General features: G+C 42.0%; 1 protein-coding gene across 1 annotated transcript in view; it reads right to left on the reverse strand.

Moving 5' to 3' along the window:
- Positions 1-290: 290 nt before the first annotated feature.
- The window catches only part of elna (elastin a), a gene marked incomplete in the record, with an annotated part of 55680 nt that continues 34612 nt past the window's right edge, over positions 291-21358 (reverse strand). The window contains 32 exon segments of the mRNA NM_001080063.2: positions 291-441; positions 2684-2740; positions 2878-2910; positions 4374-4409; positions 5207-5242; positions 5888-5941; positions 7946-7999; positions 8348-8425; positions 8559-8588; positions 9042-9068; positions 11572-11613; positions 11694-11837; positions 11956-11988; positions 12085-12177; positions 12579-12611; positions 12819-12878; positions 14128-14160; positions 14981-15034; positions 15852-15911; positions 15999-16031; positions 16160-16231; positions 16426-16458; positions 16569-16631; positions 17675-17740; positions 17852-17887; positions 18238-18369; positions 18508-18552; positions 18885-18968; positions 19396-19440; positions 19972-20076; positions 20503-20547; positions 20888-20978. Coding sequence (NP_001073532.2) covers positions 395-441; positions 2684-2740; positions 2878-2910; positions 4374-4409; positions 5207-5242; positions 5888-5941; positions 7946-7999; positions 8348-8425; positions 8559-8588; positions 9042-9068; positions 11572-11613; positions 11694-11837; positions 11956-11988; positions 12085-12177; positions 12579-12611; positions 12819-12878; positions 14128-14160; positions 14981-15034; positions 15852-15911; positions 15999-16031; positions 16160-16231; positions 16426-16458; positions 16569-16631; positions 17675-17740; positions 17852-17887; positions 18238-18369; positions 18508-18552; positions 18885-18968; positions 19396-19440; positions 19972-20076; positions 20503-20547; positions 20888-20978 — 1854 coding nt within the window.

Consider the following 21358-nt stretch of genomic DNA (forward strand, 5'->3'; position numbering starts at 1 on the left):
AGCTCCCATAATGCAACTCTTCTTGCTGTGGTTTATTTTCCTCTGGATGAAGCCCTGCCCAGGCAGATAAAGTGGCGTATTCAGCACGAGGAGGAGAAATGCCATGAGCTGTGGATGCTGGAGAGCTGTGTGTGGTGTCGGGAGCGCCCCCAGACGAGCAGCCGGTGAATGAACGCGAGCGACAGGGAACAGTGACATGATCGGGATGTGCCATAAACGAACAGGACTGGGGTTATTCCAGCTTTCAGGGATCTGGATCTGTTACAAATATATACTATCAGTACAAAACAACACCTGTGCATGATGGGGCGGTCGGTTTGAGTATCGGAAGTACATTCTAGAGCATGCAGTAGCACCATGTTTCTTGAGGTCACTTCACATCTCAAGAGCTCCTCTACTTTCTCCTCCGGCCGCAGTATTTGCCCTGACAGCCCGCTCCGCCTGCAGAACAACACAGCACAAGCCAGCCGTCAGCATCCGGAAAACAAGTTCTGATCTCAAAATGTGTAGAGTACACACTGCAGTGTTTCTGAGCCGTAATGTGGATTATACTGTATGTGTTATAGTGTTTCCAGCTGTGTTAATGAATGCTGCAGCGTACTGTAGTGTTGACTACAGTGAACTGATCAGCTGTAATAGAGACTGAAGTGTACTCTACTGTTTACTGCAGTTCACTGTGGTGTAGTGAAGTATAATATACGCTAAAGCTAGGCCCACATCGAACCAGCTCACACAGGAATCTGCAGATTTATAGCCCATCATTGAGTCTGTATTTACTGTTGTAAATGTGTACATTTATATTAATTTAAAGTTATTTTCAGTAATACTATTGACTAATGTGACATGTTCAAATGATTAATTTGCTATAGAATACGTGAAGTCATGTTCTCTTTAAGTATATATATATATATATAATATGAGAGATCTGCTTTGTTTACCCAAATAAGTCTTGATTAGATCTAATTAGATTTGCATTGTAAACATAACACTTCTCTTTCATATATGCAGTTCTTAGCTATGACACTCCTGAAATCATTACGCACAAAAGAAATTGCAAAACATGTACGCAGATTCTGTCTGACCCTGTCTATAGCTGCAGAAAACTACAGTGCTGGGCCAGTTGTTTATATTAGTATAGTCGTGTTACCATAGCAACTGTAGAACTACCACTGTAGATCAATTACTATAGTTGTTACCGTAGCAACTGCAAAACTGCTACTGTTTATCAATCACAGCGGTTGTTGTGTTACCATAGCAACTACAGAACTATTACTGCGGATCAATCACTGCGGTTGTTGTGTTACCATAGCAACTACGGAACTATTACTGCGGCTCAATTACTGCGATTGTTGTGTTACCATAGCAACTACGGAACTATTACTGCGGCTCAATCACTGCGGTTGTTGTGTTACCATAGCAACTACGGAACTATTACTGTGTCTCAATTACTGCTGTTGTTGTGTTACCATAGCAACTACGGAACTATTACTGCGGCTCAATCACTGCGGTTGTTGTGTTACCATAGCAACTACGGAACTATTACTGTGTCTCAATTACTGCTGTTGTTGTGTTACCATAGCAACTACAGAACTATTACTGCGACTCAATTACTGCGGTTGTTGTGTTACCATAGCAACTACAAAACTATTACTGCGGCTCAATTACCGCGGTTGTTGTTACCATAGCAACTACAAAATTACTTCTGCGGAATTACTAACTATAGTTGTCGTGTTACCATAGCAACTATAGAACTATTACTGCGGATCAATTACTGTAGTTGTTGTAACCATAGCAATTACAAAATTACTTCTGCGGATTAATTACTATAGTTGTCGTGTTACCATAGCAACTTTAGAACTATTACTGCGGATCAATTACTGCGGTTGTTGTTACCATAGCAACTACAAAATTACTTCTGCGGATCAATTACTATAGTTGTCGTGTTACCATAGCAACTTAAGAACTACTATTGCAGATCAGTTTCTACATTTGTTGTTACCGTAGCAACTACAAAACAACTACTGCAGATCAATTACTACAGATGCCGTGTTACCATAGCAACTACAGAACTACTACTGTGGATCAATCGCTACCATTGTTGTTACTATAGCAACTACAAAACAACTACTCCAGTGAACTACTACAGTTGTTGTGTTACCGTAGCAACTACAGAACTATTACTGCGGATCAATTACTGCGGTTGTCATGTTACCATAGAAACTATAGAACTACTACAACTGCTTACTACTGCTAACGAACAACTACAGTTGTTGTTACCATAGCAACTACAAAACTACTACTGCAGTTGTTGTGTTACCATAGCGACGGTAGAATCTCCACAGTAGATCACTGAAGGTGATATAGTTTAGCATCGCTCCGCTGAATGATTGACCATAAATGACTGCAGTTTTTCATGTGCGGTTGTGCCAAACGGAGTGGGTTTGGAACAAAGTGCTGACAGATTTCCACAGATTTTACACGGCCAGGAATGTGTCTGTTCGATGTGGAATCGCTCTTCTTCAGTTACTCATGTATGTGTGTATATTGTAGTAATGGTCAGCAGCAGAAGGCCATGCAGTGACTGACGTGATCAGAGCGTATAGTCTGGGACGTCCGTCAGAAACACCGCAGTGATCATGAGGAATCAGTGATCATGAGGCAGCAGGGATTAATTCTGTCGTACCTCGATACCCTCCTCCCAGGAACCCTGTCAGTCCACCACCGTATTTAGCTGCTTTGGCTGAGGAAAGAAGAACATGTGAAAGATCATTATATATCTACAGACAACCTGGTATTAGCCTTATGAAGTGTTCAAAGAGTGCATGCACAGGTGAGAAGACCATGTCAAGCTGAAGGTGCGTTATGTAGAGGTCGTACCCTGCTGTGGAGATAGTCCTGCTCCATATCCTCCTGAAACACAGAAACAGAGGAGAGAGATGAGTCTAACTCTGCAAATTAAACAAAGAATATCAGTGAAACAAAAGCAGAACATGCTGTCTGACTCTGAGTTTGTCTTGGTTCTAGTCCAAACATCTACAAACTGCTAAATCAAGAAGCATTGTCTAGACAAGCACAGCATATGGTCTTGTTTCAAGAAATAATGAGTCAAAATGAAGAGAGTTTCTCTTTAAAACAGGCAGGATAATCTGACAATGAGGGAAGTTCAGCACTTAATTTTGACTTTTTATTTCTGAAAGCAAGACAAAAACTCTGAGTAAGAAAAACATTTTAAGTGAGGAGATCAATGGCCAACTGTGACCAACAGCATCTGTAATAATAATAATTATTATTATTATTATTATTAATATTATTATTATTATACTAATAATACTACTACTAATATTAATAATAATAACAATAAAATAATGATACTAATAATAATAATACTAATAATAAAGCTAATAATAATAATAATTAAAACAAATACAAATACCAATAATAATAACAACAATAAAAAATAATATTAATACTAATAATATTATTAACAATAATACTATTATTATAATTATTATTATTATCATTTTTATTATTATTTTTATTATTATTATTGTTATTATTTTATTATTATTATTATTATTATTCATAATAATAATAATAATAATAACAAAGCCAGGAGCATCTGTCTGCTGTGATGACAGTGTCCAGCATGCAGCAGTGTGCTGTGTTTGACAGAAGTGAGCACAGGTGTTACTGTACCAGCGCTGAGAACACAATGCAGATATACTTTGCATGATATTTGCACTCTAACTCAGTGTTTTTCATAGCCAGCGGATATATATGTTCATTTATTGGCTGCTCTCACGCTGCTACAGGTGTTCTGTTATATCAGTTTAACAGGCTCAATAACCTGCCAATGGGGGAAGCAGAATGATGTTATTTCAAAGCTAAAACAAGATTATCGTGGAGAAACTCAATTAGTTTTGACTCATTATTTCTGAAAACAACACAATATTATGTTCTTGTCTAGAAAATGCTTCTTGATTTAGGAGTTGTATAAATGGTGTGTAAATGACCCTGAAGACCACCGAACAGGGCTATTCAATTCAGAGGCAATCTGTTCCGGCCCTCCAGACAGTGCACCGATGATATCAAAACTAGATTTAGTTATAAAGTTCAGCATATTAATATATAAATGTAGACAAAGCCAGCATGGGTGTCTTAAGGAGGAAAGCACAGCATATGGGCTCATACAGTATATGCAGTTGTGTCATCACTCATATTGCAAGTCATCTCTCTCCGGCCCCTCGGTTAGCATGCTTTACATGAACTGGCCCCCATGATAGTCTAATTGAATAGCCCTGCACTAGAACAAGCTGAACTCCATCAGAAGACACTGTGTTATATATTGTATTATTATTTCACTAAAGCATTACCTGGATAAGCTCCGTATCCTCCAGCAGCTACACCGCCTGCAGAGAAGAGAGAGATGGAGATTTACACATGAACAGGAGATCACTCACTCCTGCATTTCTTTACCAGTTTCTTTCTTATGTCAAACACAAATTAGGATTTTCTGAAGAAAGATTAAAGATTAATTCATTATTTTAAATCTTGATTAAGGTTCAACAGAATAAAGAAACTCGTAAAGGTTAGGAAGCACTTGAGGAGAGTAAATAATGAGTAAACTTTCATTTGTGTGTGTGTGTGTGTGTGTGTGTGTGTGTGTGTGTGAACTGACCCTTTAACTGATATGAAAGTGTGTAGTGTGTGTTTTCAGTTCATTCATATGGAAGTTGAGCACTCATGCAGTGCATTACAGGAGTGAACGCAGCACAGAGAAGGCATTGAGAGCAGCTGAGAGCGTCAGAAATGATTCTCGAATTTGTGCTGATTTACTGGATTGACTGACTATGAGAACGCATCCTTCACACTGTCATCTTACACACACAGCCTGGACCTGAATCAGTGCCTGTGTGTTTATTATTGAGCAGTTCCTGTGAGTGTGTGTATGTGTATGTGTGTGTGTGTGGTTACTGTGTGTGTGTGTGTGTGTGATGTTGGTTAGTGTATAGCAGTATTGCAGTGTACAGGACCTCTCGGAGGTTCACTAATGTTGCGTTCGACTGATATACAGATTTCCCTGCAGGATTCGCAGACTCTGAGGGGCTGGTCATCCTCTGAAGCTTTAATCTTATGTATTTATTCCAGGTATATGCTAATGAATGTCTGCGTCAGGATTTCCAGCATCATTAATGGCGGGTCTCACCTGGTTGTGCGTATCCTGTGCCCACAGAGCCGTAACCTGCAGATACACACGACACAATCACAGCTCACACACCTCAAAGAAAACACAACTCAAATACGACCAGTACACATGAGCGATGCGCATCGACATCCCTACAGCGCTGTCTCTACAGCTCCCCAGCGGTGAACATGAGGTCCAGCGACAGCTCGCCGATAATCACCGATTCCTGTGAATCTGCTCATTAAAGCAGAGTCTGAGCTGAATCTGTGCTGTTCGAGTGACTCGTATGATGTAAATCAGTGGAAAATAAACACAAACAAACATGTCCACATCCATCCTGCTGTCTCCTGAAGACACACTGAGCTCTGCTGAAGCCAAACCAGCGCTCTGTGCAGGAAGGGACGGATTTGGACTTGCTTATAGGTGTTTATTCTTCATAATAACCTGTAACTATAGTCACCAATAACCACACACTCAGCTAAAATCATCTGCAGTGGTGTACTGATGAACAACACCACCTTCATCTCCAGCATCACGAGGGTGAGTCAATCACCAGTACATCACTCTCGGGTCAGCCATGCCTTCGACTGAAGCTTGAGTGAGCACAGAGAGTATGTCTGGAGTTCAGCTGGCATGATCCACTTATAAAACACCGCTCTATAGTCTGTATTGTCAGACATTAAATGTCATATGTTGTCCTACCTGGTTTTGGTGGTTTAGCACCAGTTCCCACGCCACCAGTTCCCAGTCCAACACCTGTAGCGAGAGGAGTAGACTCAGCAACAGCCCGATATCCACAGCACACACTCTATTCTCAGCGCATTTTCTCCATGTGGAGGGACATTACTGCTACTGTCTGTCTGCTGTTCACATGACTAGCAAACAAATGTGTGCCTGCGTCCTTCCAAACCACATATCCCATCAATCAAGGTCACCTTGTCCAGCTGTTGCGGTCATTTCTGAGTGTTTCTGCCTGTGTTTTTGACCCGTTGGGCTGTTTCTACACTCTCAGAAATAAAGGTACGGGAGCTGTTACTGGGGTGGTGCCTTTTCAAAAGGTGCAAATCGGTCCCTTAAAGGTCCATATTAATACGTCAAGGGTACATAATATTGCCTAAAAAGTACAAAAGTGTTCCTCTTAAAATGTTTAGCTACTAATATATACATTTGAGGTAGCAATATGGACCTTTTAAGTACAAATGTGTACCTTTTAAAAAGGAACCAGCCCAGAGTGTAGAAACAGCCCAACGGGTCAAAAACACAGGCAGAAACATTAGAAATGACCGCAACAGCTGGACAAGACACACCAACGCATTTACAACGTATTTACAGTCCAAGAGTTTAATGACAACTGTTTTTAGAGTTTGAGCTTGTGAAATTCTGTCATATGGCGCTTTGAAAAAGGAGCGGGATTAAACAAGTTGATTAGACATTTAAAAAAAGGTGAAAGTCCAGTGTGAGCGGAGCTTATTAGTGGTGGGGCGAGCGAGGCTTCGTGAAACACTGCTTCGCAACTTCGTAACCTTTCCAAACCCGTCTCTACAGGGACACCTAGTGGTTACTTTTAGGTATTGCTTTTAAACAACTTCAACAAAGAAACCATCATGCGGACTGAGGAATTACAGATCCCGTGGTCTAGACGAGGCTGGTTTAGTGGAGCGGTAGGTGCTCTTGACTGGCATGCAGATGATCTGGGTTCAAATCCAGGAGGAAGCAACTGTGGTCGTTTAATATGTGTCACTTGATTGCTCTGTTCTTGTGTGTTTTGCTTTGACATAGTGAACTCTTGGTGACTGAATATGTGTTGCTTTGGTCATAAATTAATGAAAGACACTTTCTGAATGACTGTACAAGCCGGGACCACCGCAGGTCACTCGCAGAGCGGTTGCACTAAGCCGGGGAGATGGTTTTGTCCTCGACCCTGTAAATCAGAGGCAGATTTGCCAGGTATCAGAACACCTTTGTAGTTAGGGATCTGTTGAATGGCTGTAGTCATGTGACCTGGGTGTTTCGAAATGTTTCAGAGCAGTGTTTCTATATATCTGTGATTCGAGATCTCGACATCGTGTTGAAACATCAGCATCATGTCAGCCATCCCTGTGGATTATGTGTGCATGACTGTCTGCTCCTGTTTTAACCTGTCGGCATTTGGATTCCTCCCGTCTTCTCATCTCCATTCGCATCAGTATTATTCATTTCCCAACGGTGTTACATTATAATATGTTTACAAAGGAGTATTGAAGGAAATTCTAATGACGAAAGGATCTGTGGTGAGTTCATTATTCGGAGTATCCCGAAGGGACCCAAACCAGCCTTTCTCTATTCATTAGGCCTGGGGGAAACTTAGGGTTCAGTGCCAGGTGGGGGAGACCATACCAAAGTTAAAGACAGGTAGGGGGGATGTTGAGAAGGCTGATGAGGGGTGGAAGTATCATAGCAATAATGAGAGTTTTCTGTGTGAAATAACACAGCGGGAGGGTGGCGAACGATTGGTGTGAATACAGGAGACTCCTGAGAGGAGTCATGAGCAGGTATGAACACAGTCCAGCTGCAGTGCACTGATCTCAGTTTACATGGTCCACAAGTGTGTCATGGTTTCTCCACATTGCCCTGTGACGGCCACTTAGATTTGGGTTCAGATCTTGTGAACAGGGCAGGAATAAAGCTTCAGGTTTTGCACTTTTCTCTTTACCGTGCAGTATTATTGGCACCATGCACAACATTATATGTGAAGTGCTGATGTTTAGCATGAAGTCTCACCTGCTCCAGGATAGAGTCCTCCAACACCTCCAACACCACCCGCTCCTCCAACACCTGATGCACAGAGTCAAGCAGAGGCAGACTGAGAGAAGACTACAGTGCGGGTGTGTGTTCAGTAATGTTGAGCACTGTGTTTGTGTGCGGGAATATGAATGTAAGGTCAAGACATGATTCCAAGCATAGACATTTACATGTGGAGCAGATATTCCTGTGAAACTAATATTTGCATGTCCAGTTACAGAGGATCTGACTGCATTTACATTCATCCAGAACTGCACCTAATGCAGGCTAATGTGGCCTCTGGATTCTTCTGCAGCCTGGATGTCAAACTCAACACCTGTGTTCACATGAGCACTGCTAGTCTTGCTGGAGAACTCTGAAGGTGAAATACTGTGATCTTACCAGGGGCTTTCAGCGGTTTGGCTCCAGGTAAAACACCAGTCCCGACTCCAGACGGTCCAGCGCTACCGTAATATTGGCCTTAATAATGAATGAGGAAACACTCAGCAGGGTTTAGACTTTGGTATGTCTTACATTAGTTATCAATCCTTAATGTAAGCCTTTAGATAATTATTGAATTAGTTTCCATACTAAATGATGAACTAATATTTACCTGAGCCATAGGGGTAAGCTCCGCCAGGAACTGCAAACACAGACATAAACATCCAGTCAAATAACGCCGCCGGCTGCTTTACATCATACTTCACAATATTTCATGAAAGGTTATGCTTTTTGTTGTTGTTTGTGTGTAAACACACACACACTATTTTTCTTTCAGTGAACACACACATACTGGGTTCCACCTAATGGGTGACCATACATTATTATTCACTAGATATCATAAGAGGTGGTTCACTCCACTGTGGCAACCCAGGGTTAATAAAGGGACTAAGCTGATAAGAAAATGAATGAATGAATGACATTATAAGAAAGGTGAAATTTTATGATATGAACACTTCTATCCTGCCCTCTAGTGGTGTATCAAAGCAATGCAGTTTTAGAGACAGAGAGAGCAGATCTCCTCAATGACAGGAAGATCTGAATCACATGCTCTCTGATGCTGCTGAACTCAGCCATCGTGTGAGTTTGCACTTACCAGCGCCGGGCACTCTCTGTGCTCCACCTGAGTGACAGAACAGCCATGATTACAAGCGGACATGAGCAAACACACCAGCAGACAGAAACAACAGTGGACATAACCTCTCGTCTGTCCATCGGTGACCCCGTCTGGGTCATTCTCAGCACACACTGCCCTTTGAGTCCAGATGACTGACCGACATGATCAACAGGACCAAGCTTCATTATCAAACACATAAATGTAGCTTGAGCTGACCTGAAGACATCGCAGCCTTTATTAAATGTGTTTTATGAGTAAGTCATTTGTCCTTGTGCTTGCAGAAATTTCTTGCTCACACTTTACTTATAAATACAGTTCTCACTGTTAACAAACCCCAAACCCAACGCCTCAATAAACTCCTCAGTAGTCATTAAGACAGTAGCTGGGTTTGGGTTTTGAGAAGGATCAGGGATGAGTTCATACTTTATAGCAGCGGTCATCAATCTCACTCCTGGAGGGCTGGAATCCCTGCAGGGTTTAGCTCCAACTTGCCTCAACACACCTGCCTGGGTGTTTCGAGTATACCTAGTAGGACACCGGACCTCCAGGAGCAAGTTTGGTGAATCCTGTATTAATAAACTGTCAATATCTTAATAATTAGTGAGAATCAGTCCTTAGACTAATGTGTTGCCATGACTTTTCTATTTTAACATATGATTATGAAGCATGTTGGCAAACGGCACAGCATCCTGAGAATGATCCAGCAACACTGGATGAACAACCTCAGCAACATCCCGGAGAAGACTGAAACCAGGATCCAAAATTAACTTTCTGCCTCACCTGCCAATGAAGGGAGAATTAAGCAGAATTATTGGCCATATAACGTCTCACTAGACAGGGAAGTGCATTTGGCATTTACTTCATTAAATGACAGAGGGATATTTTGACAGGTTTTGTCTTCTACACTTGCGTGATCTTATCGTGCAGTGCTTATTCATCACTGAAGGTTGCCAGAATGAGAGGTTTTGAATGTGCACTATGATGATTTATCTGCAAAAGCCCATTTTAGCATTCATTTGTCACTTGGTGAGAGTTAATTTTGGTCCCTGCTCACAACCGATCACCATCTTTCTCAGTTCTAAGTGTATTGTCTGAAGAGAGGAAGCATTGATGGTCTGTACAGAGAGTTATCCTACCACAGCTACAGGCTGTCAGCAACACATCTGAGAAAACGCAGACCGGCAAACTCAAGCACTAATGTTAGATGGACAACCAAAGCAAATAATGGTAATGGAGTTCTGCTACATTTAGACGAGACATTTGTACATGCAACACAGTAGATCTTACTGGGCTCAGGGGCCTTGCCAGTTCCTACAATAGCCGTCGGTCCTGCCAAAAAACAACATGATCCACCTTCAACTCTTGCAGTTCACAGAGCACGAAGAAAACTAGCTATCAGTTCTAAAGCCTGACTGATGTGTGTTTGACTCTGTTTGATAGGTCAGGGGAAAGGGACAATTCCAGCCAGCTGACAGGGGTCATCACTTATACTGTACCAGGGGTCACCAAACCTGTTCCTGGAGGGCCGGTGTCCTGCAGATTTTAGCTCCAACCCTAATCAAACACACCTGAACAAGCTAAACAAGGTGTTACTAGGTAGAAACAATCAGGCAGGTGTGTTGAGGCAAGTTGGAGCTAAACTATGCAGGTACACCGGACCTCCAGGACTGAGATTGGTGACCCCTGACTTATACGATACAATCCTACAGCAAACATAATTAGTCTTATTATTCTCCTTAACTGTTGCAGATTATCATCTGACACTCAAAACTCAAGTGAATATAACACAATTGAGTCATTATTACATTTGAAGTGGTCAATGACAAAAATTGGAGTCAAATTCGAGCAGCATTACCTGAATAAGCCACTGCTGGGTGTTCCTCATCACTGTGGCGTGTGTGCTGCATTTGTGGCCTCTAGAGGTCCTCATTGTGCCTTTGTGTCTTGTTCTTGTTATGGCTTTCTACTTCAATGTCACCTAGGTTTGTTTTGTTGTGCAAGTCTGTTATTGTTATGCTCTTGAGAGCTGGGGTCACCCTCTCCCCAGTGGCTGGAAGTAAGGCTTTCACACCACAGGCTGATGAGCTGCTGCTTAGGGTGTACTTACACTAGGTTATATGAACCGCGCCTGAGTACCCCCAAATCCCACCTCATTAAACCTGTGTCAGCGCTCCATACTACGTCCCGGGCACGGATCAGATTAAAGATTAAAAGAGGTGCCTCAGAGTGCAGTTGGGTTGGGACTACTCTTACATGCATACTGAGCACATGTGACGTCTCTGTTTAAGGGATTATTCCATATGGAGTTCAACCCATTCTTGTCAATGAAGGAGAACCAAGATGCAAACTCTTCACTGCACAACCTCTCAAATCTAATCCCAGCTAGTACCATTCCAAGTAGTAGGCATTGATATTAGCACACTATTATTTGCACTCACTGATTGATGTCAACAAAGAAACATAACGAAGAGTGAACCAACGCATCAGACAGAATCTGCTTTGTATTTACCTGGTACGGCCGTCCCTGCAGGAGCCAGGGTTGGAAGCTTGGCTGTGGATAGAGCACAGTTTTAGTGCAACTCACTTCATGTGATTCTTGGCATTTGGTGCAGAAGTTCTATTTTCATATACCTGGTTTTCCACTTGGTAGAATAGGAACTCCAGTGCCACTGGGAACAGCAATGCCTGTGCCACCAGGAACACCAGGAACTACAATACCCGTGCCACCAGGTGTAGCCCCCGGAGCTGCTATACCAATCCCAGCGATCCCAGCGCCTGCAAGACAATTGAGGAAAGTGCTTTCTGTTCTGTCAGATGACCTTAATAACATGCACGGCACAGAGACAGCTTTAGTCATGCAGTATGTGAAGCTTAGTTTTAGGAACTACTCTACCAGTCTTAGGAGGTTTGACTCCACCGGGATATCCTGCAAATATTGGAAAATAATCTCACTGATTTCCTCCTGTTTTTATCTGGAACTGATTGTGATCTGTTCGTTGGTCAGTCAAATCAATTACTGTACCTCCAACGCCAGCTCCTGGTGCCAGTCCTGTGCCGGTTCCAGCAAGTGGTACTCCTCCTGCCCCGGGCACTGTGCCTGCACCTCCAGCAACTCCTGCAGGCAAACATCTCACCAATCAAATCAATGCCCATAGTTTCACTAGCATGTTTTTCAATCTGTAGCAAACTGTATTAACATCATTAAGATTCGTATTGACAATTCAAGAGGTCACTGGCACATACAATCTTCACTGTGAAATGTCCTGGAGATCGAGCTTGCTGCAAAGTTAAGTTATAAAGTTGATTAAACACACATGAAATGGCCCATTAAGAGTTTCGGGGGCACTTTAGACTTACAAACGTGTGTAGAAGTAGGGTTACACTAAACTTTGCAAGTAAAGAGACCTCCAAGAACAGGACCGGGTGGGTGTTCCCTATTTACACTATTTTGGGTAAAAGTTAAAAGGTAAAGAGTGATAAATGTACATGGCAAAACAAAATGTTTATGTGTCTCACCATATTTTGGAGGTTTAACTCCTGCTGGGTACCCTGTAATGGCATAAATTCATTTCAGGGAATAATTTTTAGGGAACACTTTTCACTAATGAAACGCGCTGTTATGACAATCAGTTCAACTTAAATATTTAGTTTATTCAAGGGGTTAATTTAATAACCAATGTTAAAGTAAAAACAAAATTCAAAAGAGCTTTTTGTATAAAACGTATATAAAATAAGAATAATAACAACTATAAAAACCTCCAGGCACTCCTCCAGGCACACCACCAGGTACTCCACCAGGCACTCCTCCAGGCACACCTACTCATGAAATAAATTTGTCATTTTAAAATGTTATTAAATGTAAATAGAGCCACAGCTTTTATTCTGTATTCTGACATACACAACATTGCCACATGTTTCAGGACACACCTCCAAATCATTGAATTCAGGTGTTCCCCTTCCTGCCATGGCCACAGGTGTGTAAAATCAGGCCCCTAGGCATGGAGATGCTTCTACAAGCATGAGTGAATCGGCTTCAGCGGGCTCATGCTGAGGTGCAGTCCGCAAATTTCAGTAGAGTCAATATCTACAGACCTCCAAACTTCATGTGGCCTTCAGATAAGCTCAAAAACAGTGTGTAGAGAGCTTCAGGATTGGGTTTCCATTGCCCAACAACTGCTTCCAAAGCTTACATCACTAAATGCAATGCAGAATGTGGGATGCAGTGACGCAAAGCAGGCCGACACTGACTCCAGAGCAGTAGAGATGTGCTCTCTGACCGTTCCTGCTTCTCTGTCTGCCAGTCTGATGGATAAGTGGAGGTTTGGCAGTTTCCGTGATAACTCAACTAGCCTGACTGCATTGTGCTGAGGGTAGAGTTTGGTGCAAGGATGGTTATAGTGCAGGTTGTTTGGGCTCAGCTCCTTAATGTTCCAACATACCAGGACATTTTGGACAGTTTCTTGCTCCCAACTTTGTGGAAACAGTTTGAGGATAGCGATTCCCACTCAACATGACTGCACAGCAGTGCACAAAGCAGACCAAATAAAGACAAGGATGAGTGTTTTTGGAGGAACTGGTGAGGCTTGACCTGAACACCTTCTTCAAGATAAATTAGAGCAGAAACTAGAGCCGGGACTTCTCATCCAACACCAGCAGATCTCACACATGCACTTATAGAAAAATCTGTTTAAATAATTCCATCCCTAACCTTACAGAAAAGCCTTCTCAGAAGAGTTGAAGCTGTTACAGTGGCAAAGAAAGGGTCAAGTCCATATTTAACCCAGCCTATTAGGACATCATGTGCATGTAAAGACATATGCTCCAAAATATTTGGCCAAATAGTGTAGATCTGAGGGCAATGTATCATCCAAAAAACTTTTTAAACAGGTCATTGATTAGATGTTGACGGGTGGGCACATCACTCAACAATGTGTGCAGATGAGCAGGAATTTCACAACATTAAATACTTGGAGATGTCCTGCATTCATCAGCAGAGAGATGTTGAGAGTGTTTGACTTATAGTCAATTATATTTTATTTTTATGAATAAAATTAAAACCATTTACCGTATTTAGGTGGTTTTGCTCCAGCGCCATATCCTGTGGAAAGGTTAATCTGTTTTAACATTATGTAGAAGGCATCTGTTTATATGCAAAATGAAGCAAACGCTTTCCTATACTCTATATCATAATTGGAAATGAATTACCACATGCAGTGTTTCACATTTGTGGGAATAGCATATCATTCTTAGCATCAGTCCATGATCATGCCCGTTCATGAAAGCTACTAAATATCTCTCCAAATCAGCGGCTGCCAACTCTGTTCCTGGACATCTACTGTACCTTCCTGCAGAATTCAGCTCCAACTCTGATCAAACACATCTGAACCAGTTAATTATAGGAATCTGAAATCTGCAGGAAGGTAGATCTCCAGGAACAGGTTTTCTCTATCCATCATCCTGTGCTGGTGAGAAATCATCCGCTTCATTCTGCTGGATGTGTCTCAGTCACAATTGTTAACTACTGGGGTACCAAAGCTCTTCTTGCTGATGTACACCACACCACTGGCACCAATAATCCAGCCGGATGCTTTATTCTTCTCCACTCAAGCAGCTCAGCCTTTCTTTCTACTCTCATGATCACAGTCTATGTGTGTGAATGGGTGTGTATGAGTGTTTCCCAGAGATGGGTTGCAGCTGGAAGTGCATCCGCTGCGTAAAACATATGCTGGATAAGTTGGCGGTTCATTCCGCTGTGGCGACCCCTGATTAATAAAGGGACTAAGCCGAAAATGAATAAGTGAATTAATGAATGAATGAATGAGTGAATGAATGGATGAGTGAATGAATGAATGGATGAATGAATGAATGAATGAATGAATGAATGAATGAATGAATGAATGAGAGTGCAGTAATTTCACCTCCAAAAGGATATCCAGTTCCTGTCCCAGCTCCACCCAGGGCTCCCCCCAAACCTATTGACAACACAAATGGCACTGAGTATTATACATCTTACAACAGATTTACAACTTGTTTGAGAATGTACTTTGCAATTTAAAATGCTATACAGTCACATAGCTGATTCCTTTAAAGAGGTATATTACTAGCAAAAACAAAAGGTAATAATACAGAAATCATAATAACGATACACCATTTCCGAATCACACGTCTCTTTAATATGTAGTTTAGGTCATGCATATCTGTTTAAATTTAATATTTGACTAGTAGTCGAGAGCAAAAGCAGCAGACCATCTCAAATTTCAGCAACAGAATCTTGTTTTTCCTTCATTTCTCCATTTCTTCTCCTATACCCCACCACTGAAAAAGGCTTCCAATAGTTTCACAGCAGAGAGCTTAATTGCAGTGAAGCCATGTATTAATGAGTCAAACGAGTTCAATCATGGTTCCAAGCCATTGAGCATGAGCTGTATTTCAAACATTTTCAAACATTCAAGTCGGATCTGTTTCAAATAGCAGGCTTACAGTACCAAATGGATTTATGTTTTCAAAGCCAGCAGTAATTGAGCAGGCTGTTTGATTTGGGGCTTGCAACACACTCTACAAATGTTAAATACAAAACAGAGAAATGTTTGTGCATGTCTAGACGAGCTTAAATACAGTGTAAAACAGGAAAAGTTAAATTACTGAAGAAAAAAAGCACATCCAAGCAGTCCCAATGATCTCTCTGCTGTTCATATCACTCGTGTCTCGTGTCATCTGCTGTATTTACTCACAGTGTAAACAACTGTTAGATGTGGCAGAGCTCTGCTCATCCACAGCCTGATTTCCTACCTGGTCTCTGGAGTCCAGGCACAACACCAGTCCCTGCTGGCAAACCACCACTTCCCAAACCTAAACAGAGGTATTTTTACATTTAGCCAGAGAGATTAATGTGCCTACACACTAGTTAATACAGAATTAATCAGCTATTATAAATACCATATTTAAGAGCCTTGGCTCCAGCAGGGTATCCTTAAAAATAGAAATAAGAAGAGATGGAAATATAATACAATCCTCAAAACCTCAAAAAGACGTTTAAAAATTAGATCTAAAACTCAGCTTCTCATATCATTGTGCTTTCCAGAAAGCAGCAGCCATACCTCCTGGTCCAGTTATTGGTATTCCTCCAGGGACTCCTCCGGGTACTCCAAAACCTGTTCCTCCAGGCACTCCTGCGGCCACAAAGCATAATATCTGACCGATCAATACTCGATTCACACTCAGTCAGTGGACCAGTTTATATGATCTCAGCACAACTATTTTCTATTACAAACAACATTCAAACACAAACTGTGGAGCAACACATGTACAAACAGCTGAATAACACTGCCAAGACAGCTGAAACAGAAAAGAGTCAAGCCCTTACCATATTTAGGAGGTTTGGCTCCAGCTGCTAGCCCTGAAAGCATTCAACACTGTGACTAAATGTTCTCCAATGCTAAAAACAAAATTAGCTTAACTGACAAACATCCATTGTGAGAAATGGGGACATTCAAACATGTACGGTACCTCCAGCCCCAAGCTGTCCTCCAAGCCCAGCCACAGAACCATAGCCTGGGGCAACTCCAGCTCCTACACACAGTGAGCAGCTCATTTATTCATGCAGTACTTACTATAGTCTGGTGAAAGTGCTGTGAATGTGCTATCCCTGCTGAAAAATCCAGCTTAAACCAGCCTAAGCTGGTTGGCTGGTTTTAGTTGGTTTACCAGCCTGGTTTTATAGGTTTTTTTTTTTTTCATTTCCAGGCTGGTTTCCAGCCATTTCCAGCCTGGTCTTAGCTGGTCAAGCTGGAAAATGACCAGCTAAAACCAGCCTGGTTTAAGCTGGACACAGCTGGTTTTGGCTGGGCTCCCAGCCTGGTTAAGCTGGGCAGGCTGGCTTTAGCTGGTCATCTCCCAGCCTGACCAGCTAAGACCAGGCTGGAAATGGCTGGAAACCAGCCTGGAAGTGGCCAAAACCCCTCTAAAACCAGCCTGGTCGACCAGCTAAAACGAATCAACCTAGGCTGGTTTAAGCTGTTTTTTTCAGCAGGGATGTTGGTCAAGCTGTACATTTCAGCCTAAGATGCTGGTTTCTGTTTTAAACCTAGCTGCTGTTTTTTTTACATATCATCAGTTATAATAATTCCCAAATTTGTATCATAGCTGGACAAGATCCAATATGGCAACTAGCATGGCTTTCAAAACAACAATAGCAACAATAATAACTAGTCCTTCAATTAGCTAGAATAACTAGATGCTCTCAGGATCAGCTCCCTCAAAACACCACTACTACTTACTGTAACATCAACTATCCACAGTACTTCACTAAGCAGATCACCAGGTTCTTGCTATTGACTAAAACTTCCAGTCTACTTAAGCCTGTACTGCGCACATCTCAATCTCAGTCAAGTTCGAAATTCTGGAATTCATTTAACTGATCACAGATAAACTAAAAAGTTAGCAAATTCTGGAACTGAGTACTATCATCTTAGGCTGAAAGAGAGAGGTGAGGTTTTATCGCAGGTTCAGGGTTTTGGAGATACATGTGAGAGGAATATAGAGTTGTATTTTGCTTAGCGCTCTTGCTAAGTGCCTCGAAAGCTAGTTAAAGTTGAATATGTGTGCCTGCTCACCCCCTGCTCCAGGGTACAGTCCTCCAACACCTGGAACAGCACCAGCTCCACCTGCCGCACCTAGACCTAGGACATCCATCCCAGAACAACACATGTAGGAAACGTTTACACATTAGCTTTCAAAATGAACATCGCAGATCTCTGTGTGCAGTTCTGTTGTATGCAGGGAAACGTTACCGTATTTAGCTGCTTTGGCCTGAGCTGGTGTAAGACCTTGGAGAAACAGCAGAAGTAAATGTTTTTGAGACTCTTAGGAAATGTTAAATGTTCCAGATCATTGGCCTGGCCTCAAATGAGACAGATTTCTATGATTTGTAGAATGTCCTCATTGGTTTTGTTTTAGCCCAAATTTATGTGACACTGCATCACAGAAAGGGGAGCAGGGTTTTGGCAAGAAGACACCAAAGTACATAATTTCTGTTAGATGGAGAGGTTTGGATTGAGGTTACAGTTAGCATTAGGACAATGCTTTCTTGATAGAAAAGCTGTTCCAGGACCAGTAAAATATAGACTCTGATGCAAGAGCATACTAAAAACAAGAACTAAGTAGAGACATTTTGTACCTCCTGTTGCAGGGTAGACTCCCCCAGCTCCTGGAACAATCCCAGGTCCAGCAGGAACAATCCCAGTCCTACCTGGAACAATACCGGCACCACCAGGAAGAACCCCAGCCCCACCAGGAACTGCTCCTGCACCTGGATAACGGCAAGTGAACACTCAATCTGGGATTCCTAACTTTGTTTCAGGTGTCTTGAGTCCTGATGAAAGAGGACCATTGTTCTACAGAATCTGGCTCTAATAGTGAGCTTTAGCCTGTACTTGCATATGCTTACCATATTTAGCAGCTTTTGCCTGAGCAGGGGAGAGTGCACCAGCACCTTCACACACAGGTAAACAACAACAACAAAGATTGATCACTATTATATAACTATAATGAACTGACTATTAGGTGCATTACAAAACTGATAGGGGAACATGATTTTGGCAAGACATCCCTGTTCATAGTAAATCATTTATATCAAACAGTAAGATGGTGAGGTTAGGATTGGAGTCACAGATAGGATTAGGAAAACACTTTCTTGATAGTAACGTTGTTCCAGGACGAATATAAATATACAATCTGAAGTAAACCTCAACGATTGAAATGCATGAGCATCTTAAGGATTTGATCACATTTTTATGTTCAGTTATCTCTCAACAAACATTTTACCTCCTGCTCCAGGGTAAACTCCTCCAGCTCCTGGCAAAATCCCAGCACCACCAGGAAGAATCCCGGCACCACCAGGAACTGCTCCTGGATCAAGGCAGGGCAATGAACACTCAATGTGAAATTCCCAATTTAATATTTCAGGTGTCTTCAGTGCTGGAAGAAGACTGCTACTTTACAGCAGGGGTGTCCAAACCTGTTCTTGGAGATCTACCTTCCTCAACAGTTTAGCTACCACCTTGATCAAACGCACCTGTCTTTAATTACCAAGTGTTCCTTCGGATTCGTCTCAGTTGGTTTAGTTGGGTTTAATTGTGGTTGGAGCTGAACTCTGCGGGAAGGTGGATCTCCAGGAACAGGTTGAGCATCTCTGTTCTACAGAGTCTAGATCTAATGTTGAACTTCAGCCTGTTCATTTCTACTTATTCTAAAGACACTGATTGACTTCTTTGGATGAGCTTGACTTGGGTTGTAATTATATAACACTGGTACATCAGTTAATATGCATGCTTACCATATTTAGCAGCTTTTGCCTGAGCAGGGGAGAGTGCACCAGCACCTTCACACACAGGTAAACAACAACAAAAAAGATGACTATTAGATCATTCTAATAAACTGACAGTCAAGTCTAAAGCATCACAAAAGGGGAACATATTTTTTGCAAGACAACTTTGCTCCTGGTAAATTATTTATGTCAGACAGTGAGATGGTGAGGTTAGAATTGAGGTTGCAGAAGGGTTAGAACAATGCTGTCTCGATAGAACAGATGTTCCAGGACCAATACAAATATAGACTCTGAAGTAAACCTCAAAGATTGAAAATGTACAACAATACTAAGACTTGATCTCATGATGTTCCAAATATCTCTTTAAACCAGGGATGGGCAAACTTGGTCCTTGAAGACTGCTGTGCTGCAGAGTTTTGTTCAAACACTAATCAAACACACTCGAAGATGCTAATCAATGTCTTCAAGATCATTAGAAAGCTTTCAACAGGTGTGTTTGATTATGGTTGGAGCTAAACTCTGCAGAGACACCTGCCTTCCAGGACTGAGTTTGCCCATCATTGCTATAAACAGACTCTTTTGTACCTCCTGTTCCAGGGTAAACTCCTCCTGGCCCAATCCCAGCACCACCAGGAAGAATCCCGGCACCACCAGGAAGAATCCCGGCACCACCAGGAACTGCTCCTGCACCTGAATCAAGGCAGGACAATGAACACTCAGTGTGAGATTCCCAATTTAATATTTCAGGTGTCTTCAGTGCTGTAAGAAGACTGATACACTACAGCAGGGGTGTCCAAATTTGTCCTTGGAGATCTACCTTCCTCAATAGTTTAGCTACACCCTTGATCAAACGCACCTCTCTTTAATTACCAAGTGCTCCTTCAGATTCTTCTTGGTTGTTTTGGTTGCATTTAATTGTGGTTGGAGCTGAACTCTGCAGGAAGGTGGATCTTCAGGAACAGGTTGAGCATCTCTGTTCTACAGAGTCTAGATCTAATGTTGAACTTCAGCCTGTTCATTTTTACTAACTCTAAACATTGATTTATGTTTTGGACGAGCTTGACTTGAGTTGTAATTATATAACACTGGTACATCAGTTAATACACACATGCTTACCATATTTAGCAGCTTTTGCCTGAGCGGGGGAGAGTGCACCAGCACCTTCACACACAGGTAAACAACAACAACAACAAGATTTAGCACTACTATTTCATCATTATAATGAACGTACTGTCAAGTCTATAGCATCACAGAAAGGGAACATTTGAGCAACATTTGATGTTCCAATTATCTCTTTAAGAGAGATATGGTGGGCTGCGGTCCTGCAGAGTTTAGTTCAAACACTAATCAAACACACTTGAACATGCTAATCAGCGTCTTCAAGATCATTAGAAAGCTTTAAACGGGTGTGTTTGATTATGGTTGAAGCTAAACTCTGCAAGTACACCAGCTTTTCAGGACTGAGTTTGCCCATCATTGCTATAAACAGACCCTTTTATACCTCCTGCTCCAGGGTAAACTCCTCCAGCTCCTGGCACAATCCCAGCACCACCAGGAAGAATCCCGGCACCACCAGGAACTGCTCCTGCACCTGGATCAAGGCAGGGCAATGAACACTCAATGTGAGATTCCCAATTTAATATTTCAGGTGTCTGTAAGTAGACCGTTACTCTACAGCAGGGGTGTTCAAGCCTGTTCCTGGAGATCTACCTTCCTGCTGAGTTTAGCTGCAACACTGATCAAACGCACCTGTCTTTAATTACCAAGTGATTACCTCCTTTAGATCCTACTTAAGCCATGGCCACACTGCACTTGTTGCCTAATGGACTTCCATTCATGTGTATGCTAATGTGTCAGACTAGAAACAACAAGTTTCCCAATTCACTGTTTTCCAAAGTTTGAGCTTGGTGACCTCTGACCTGTGAAATCGCATCACGTGATTGCATAAGACCAATCGAAGATCTAAACATGA

Source organism: Danio rerio, chromosome 15 (genome assembly GCF_049306965.1).
Source record: "Danio rerio strain Tuebingen ecotype United States chromosome 15, GRCz12tu, whole genome shotgun sequence".
NCBI lineage: Eukaryota > Metazoa > Chordata > Actinopteri > Cypriniformes > Danionidae > Danio > Danio rerio.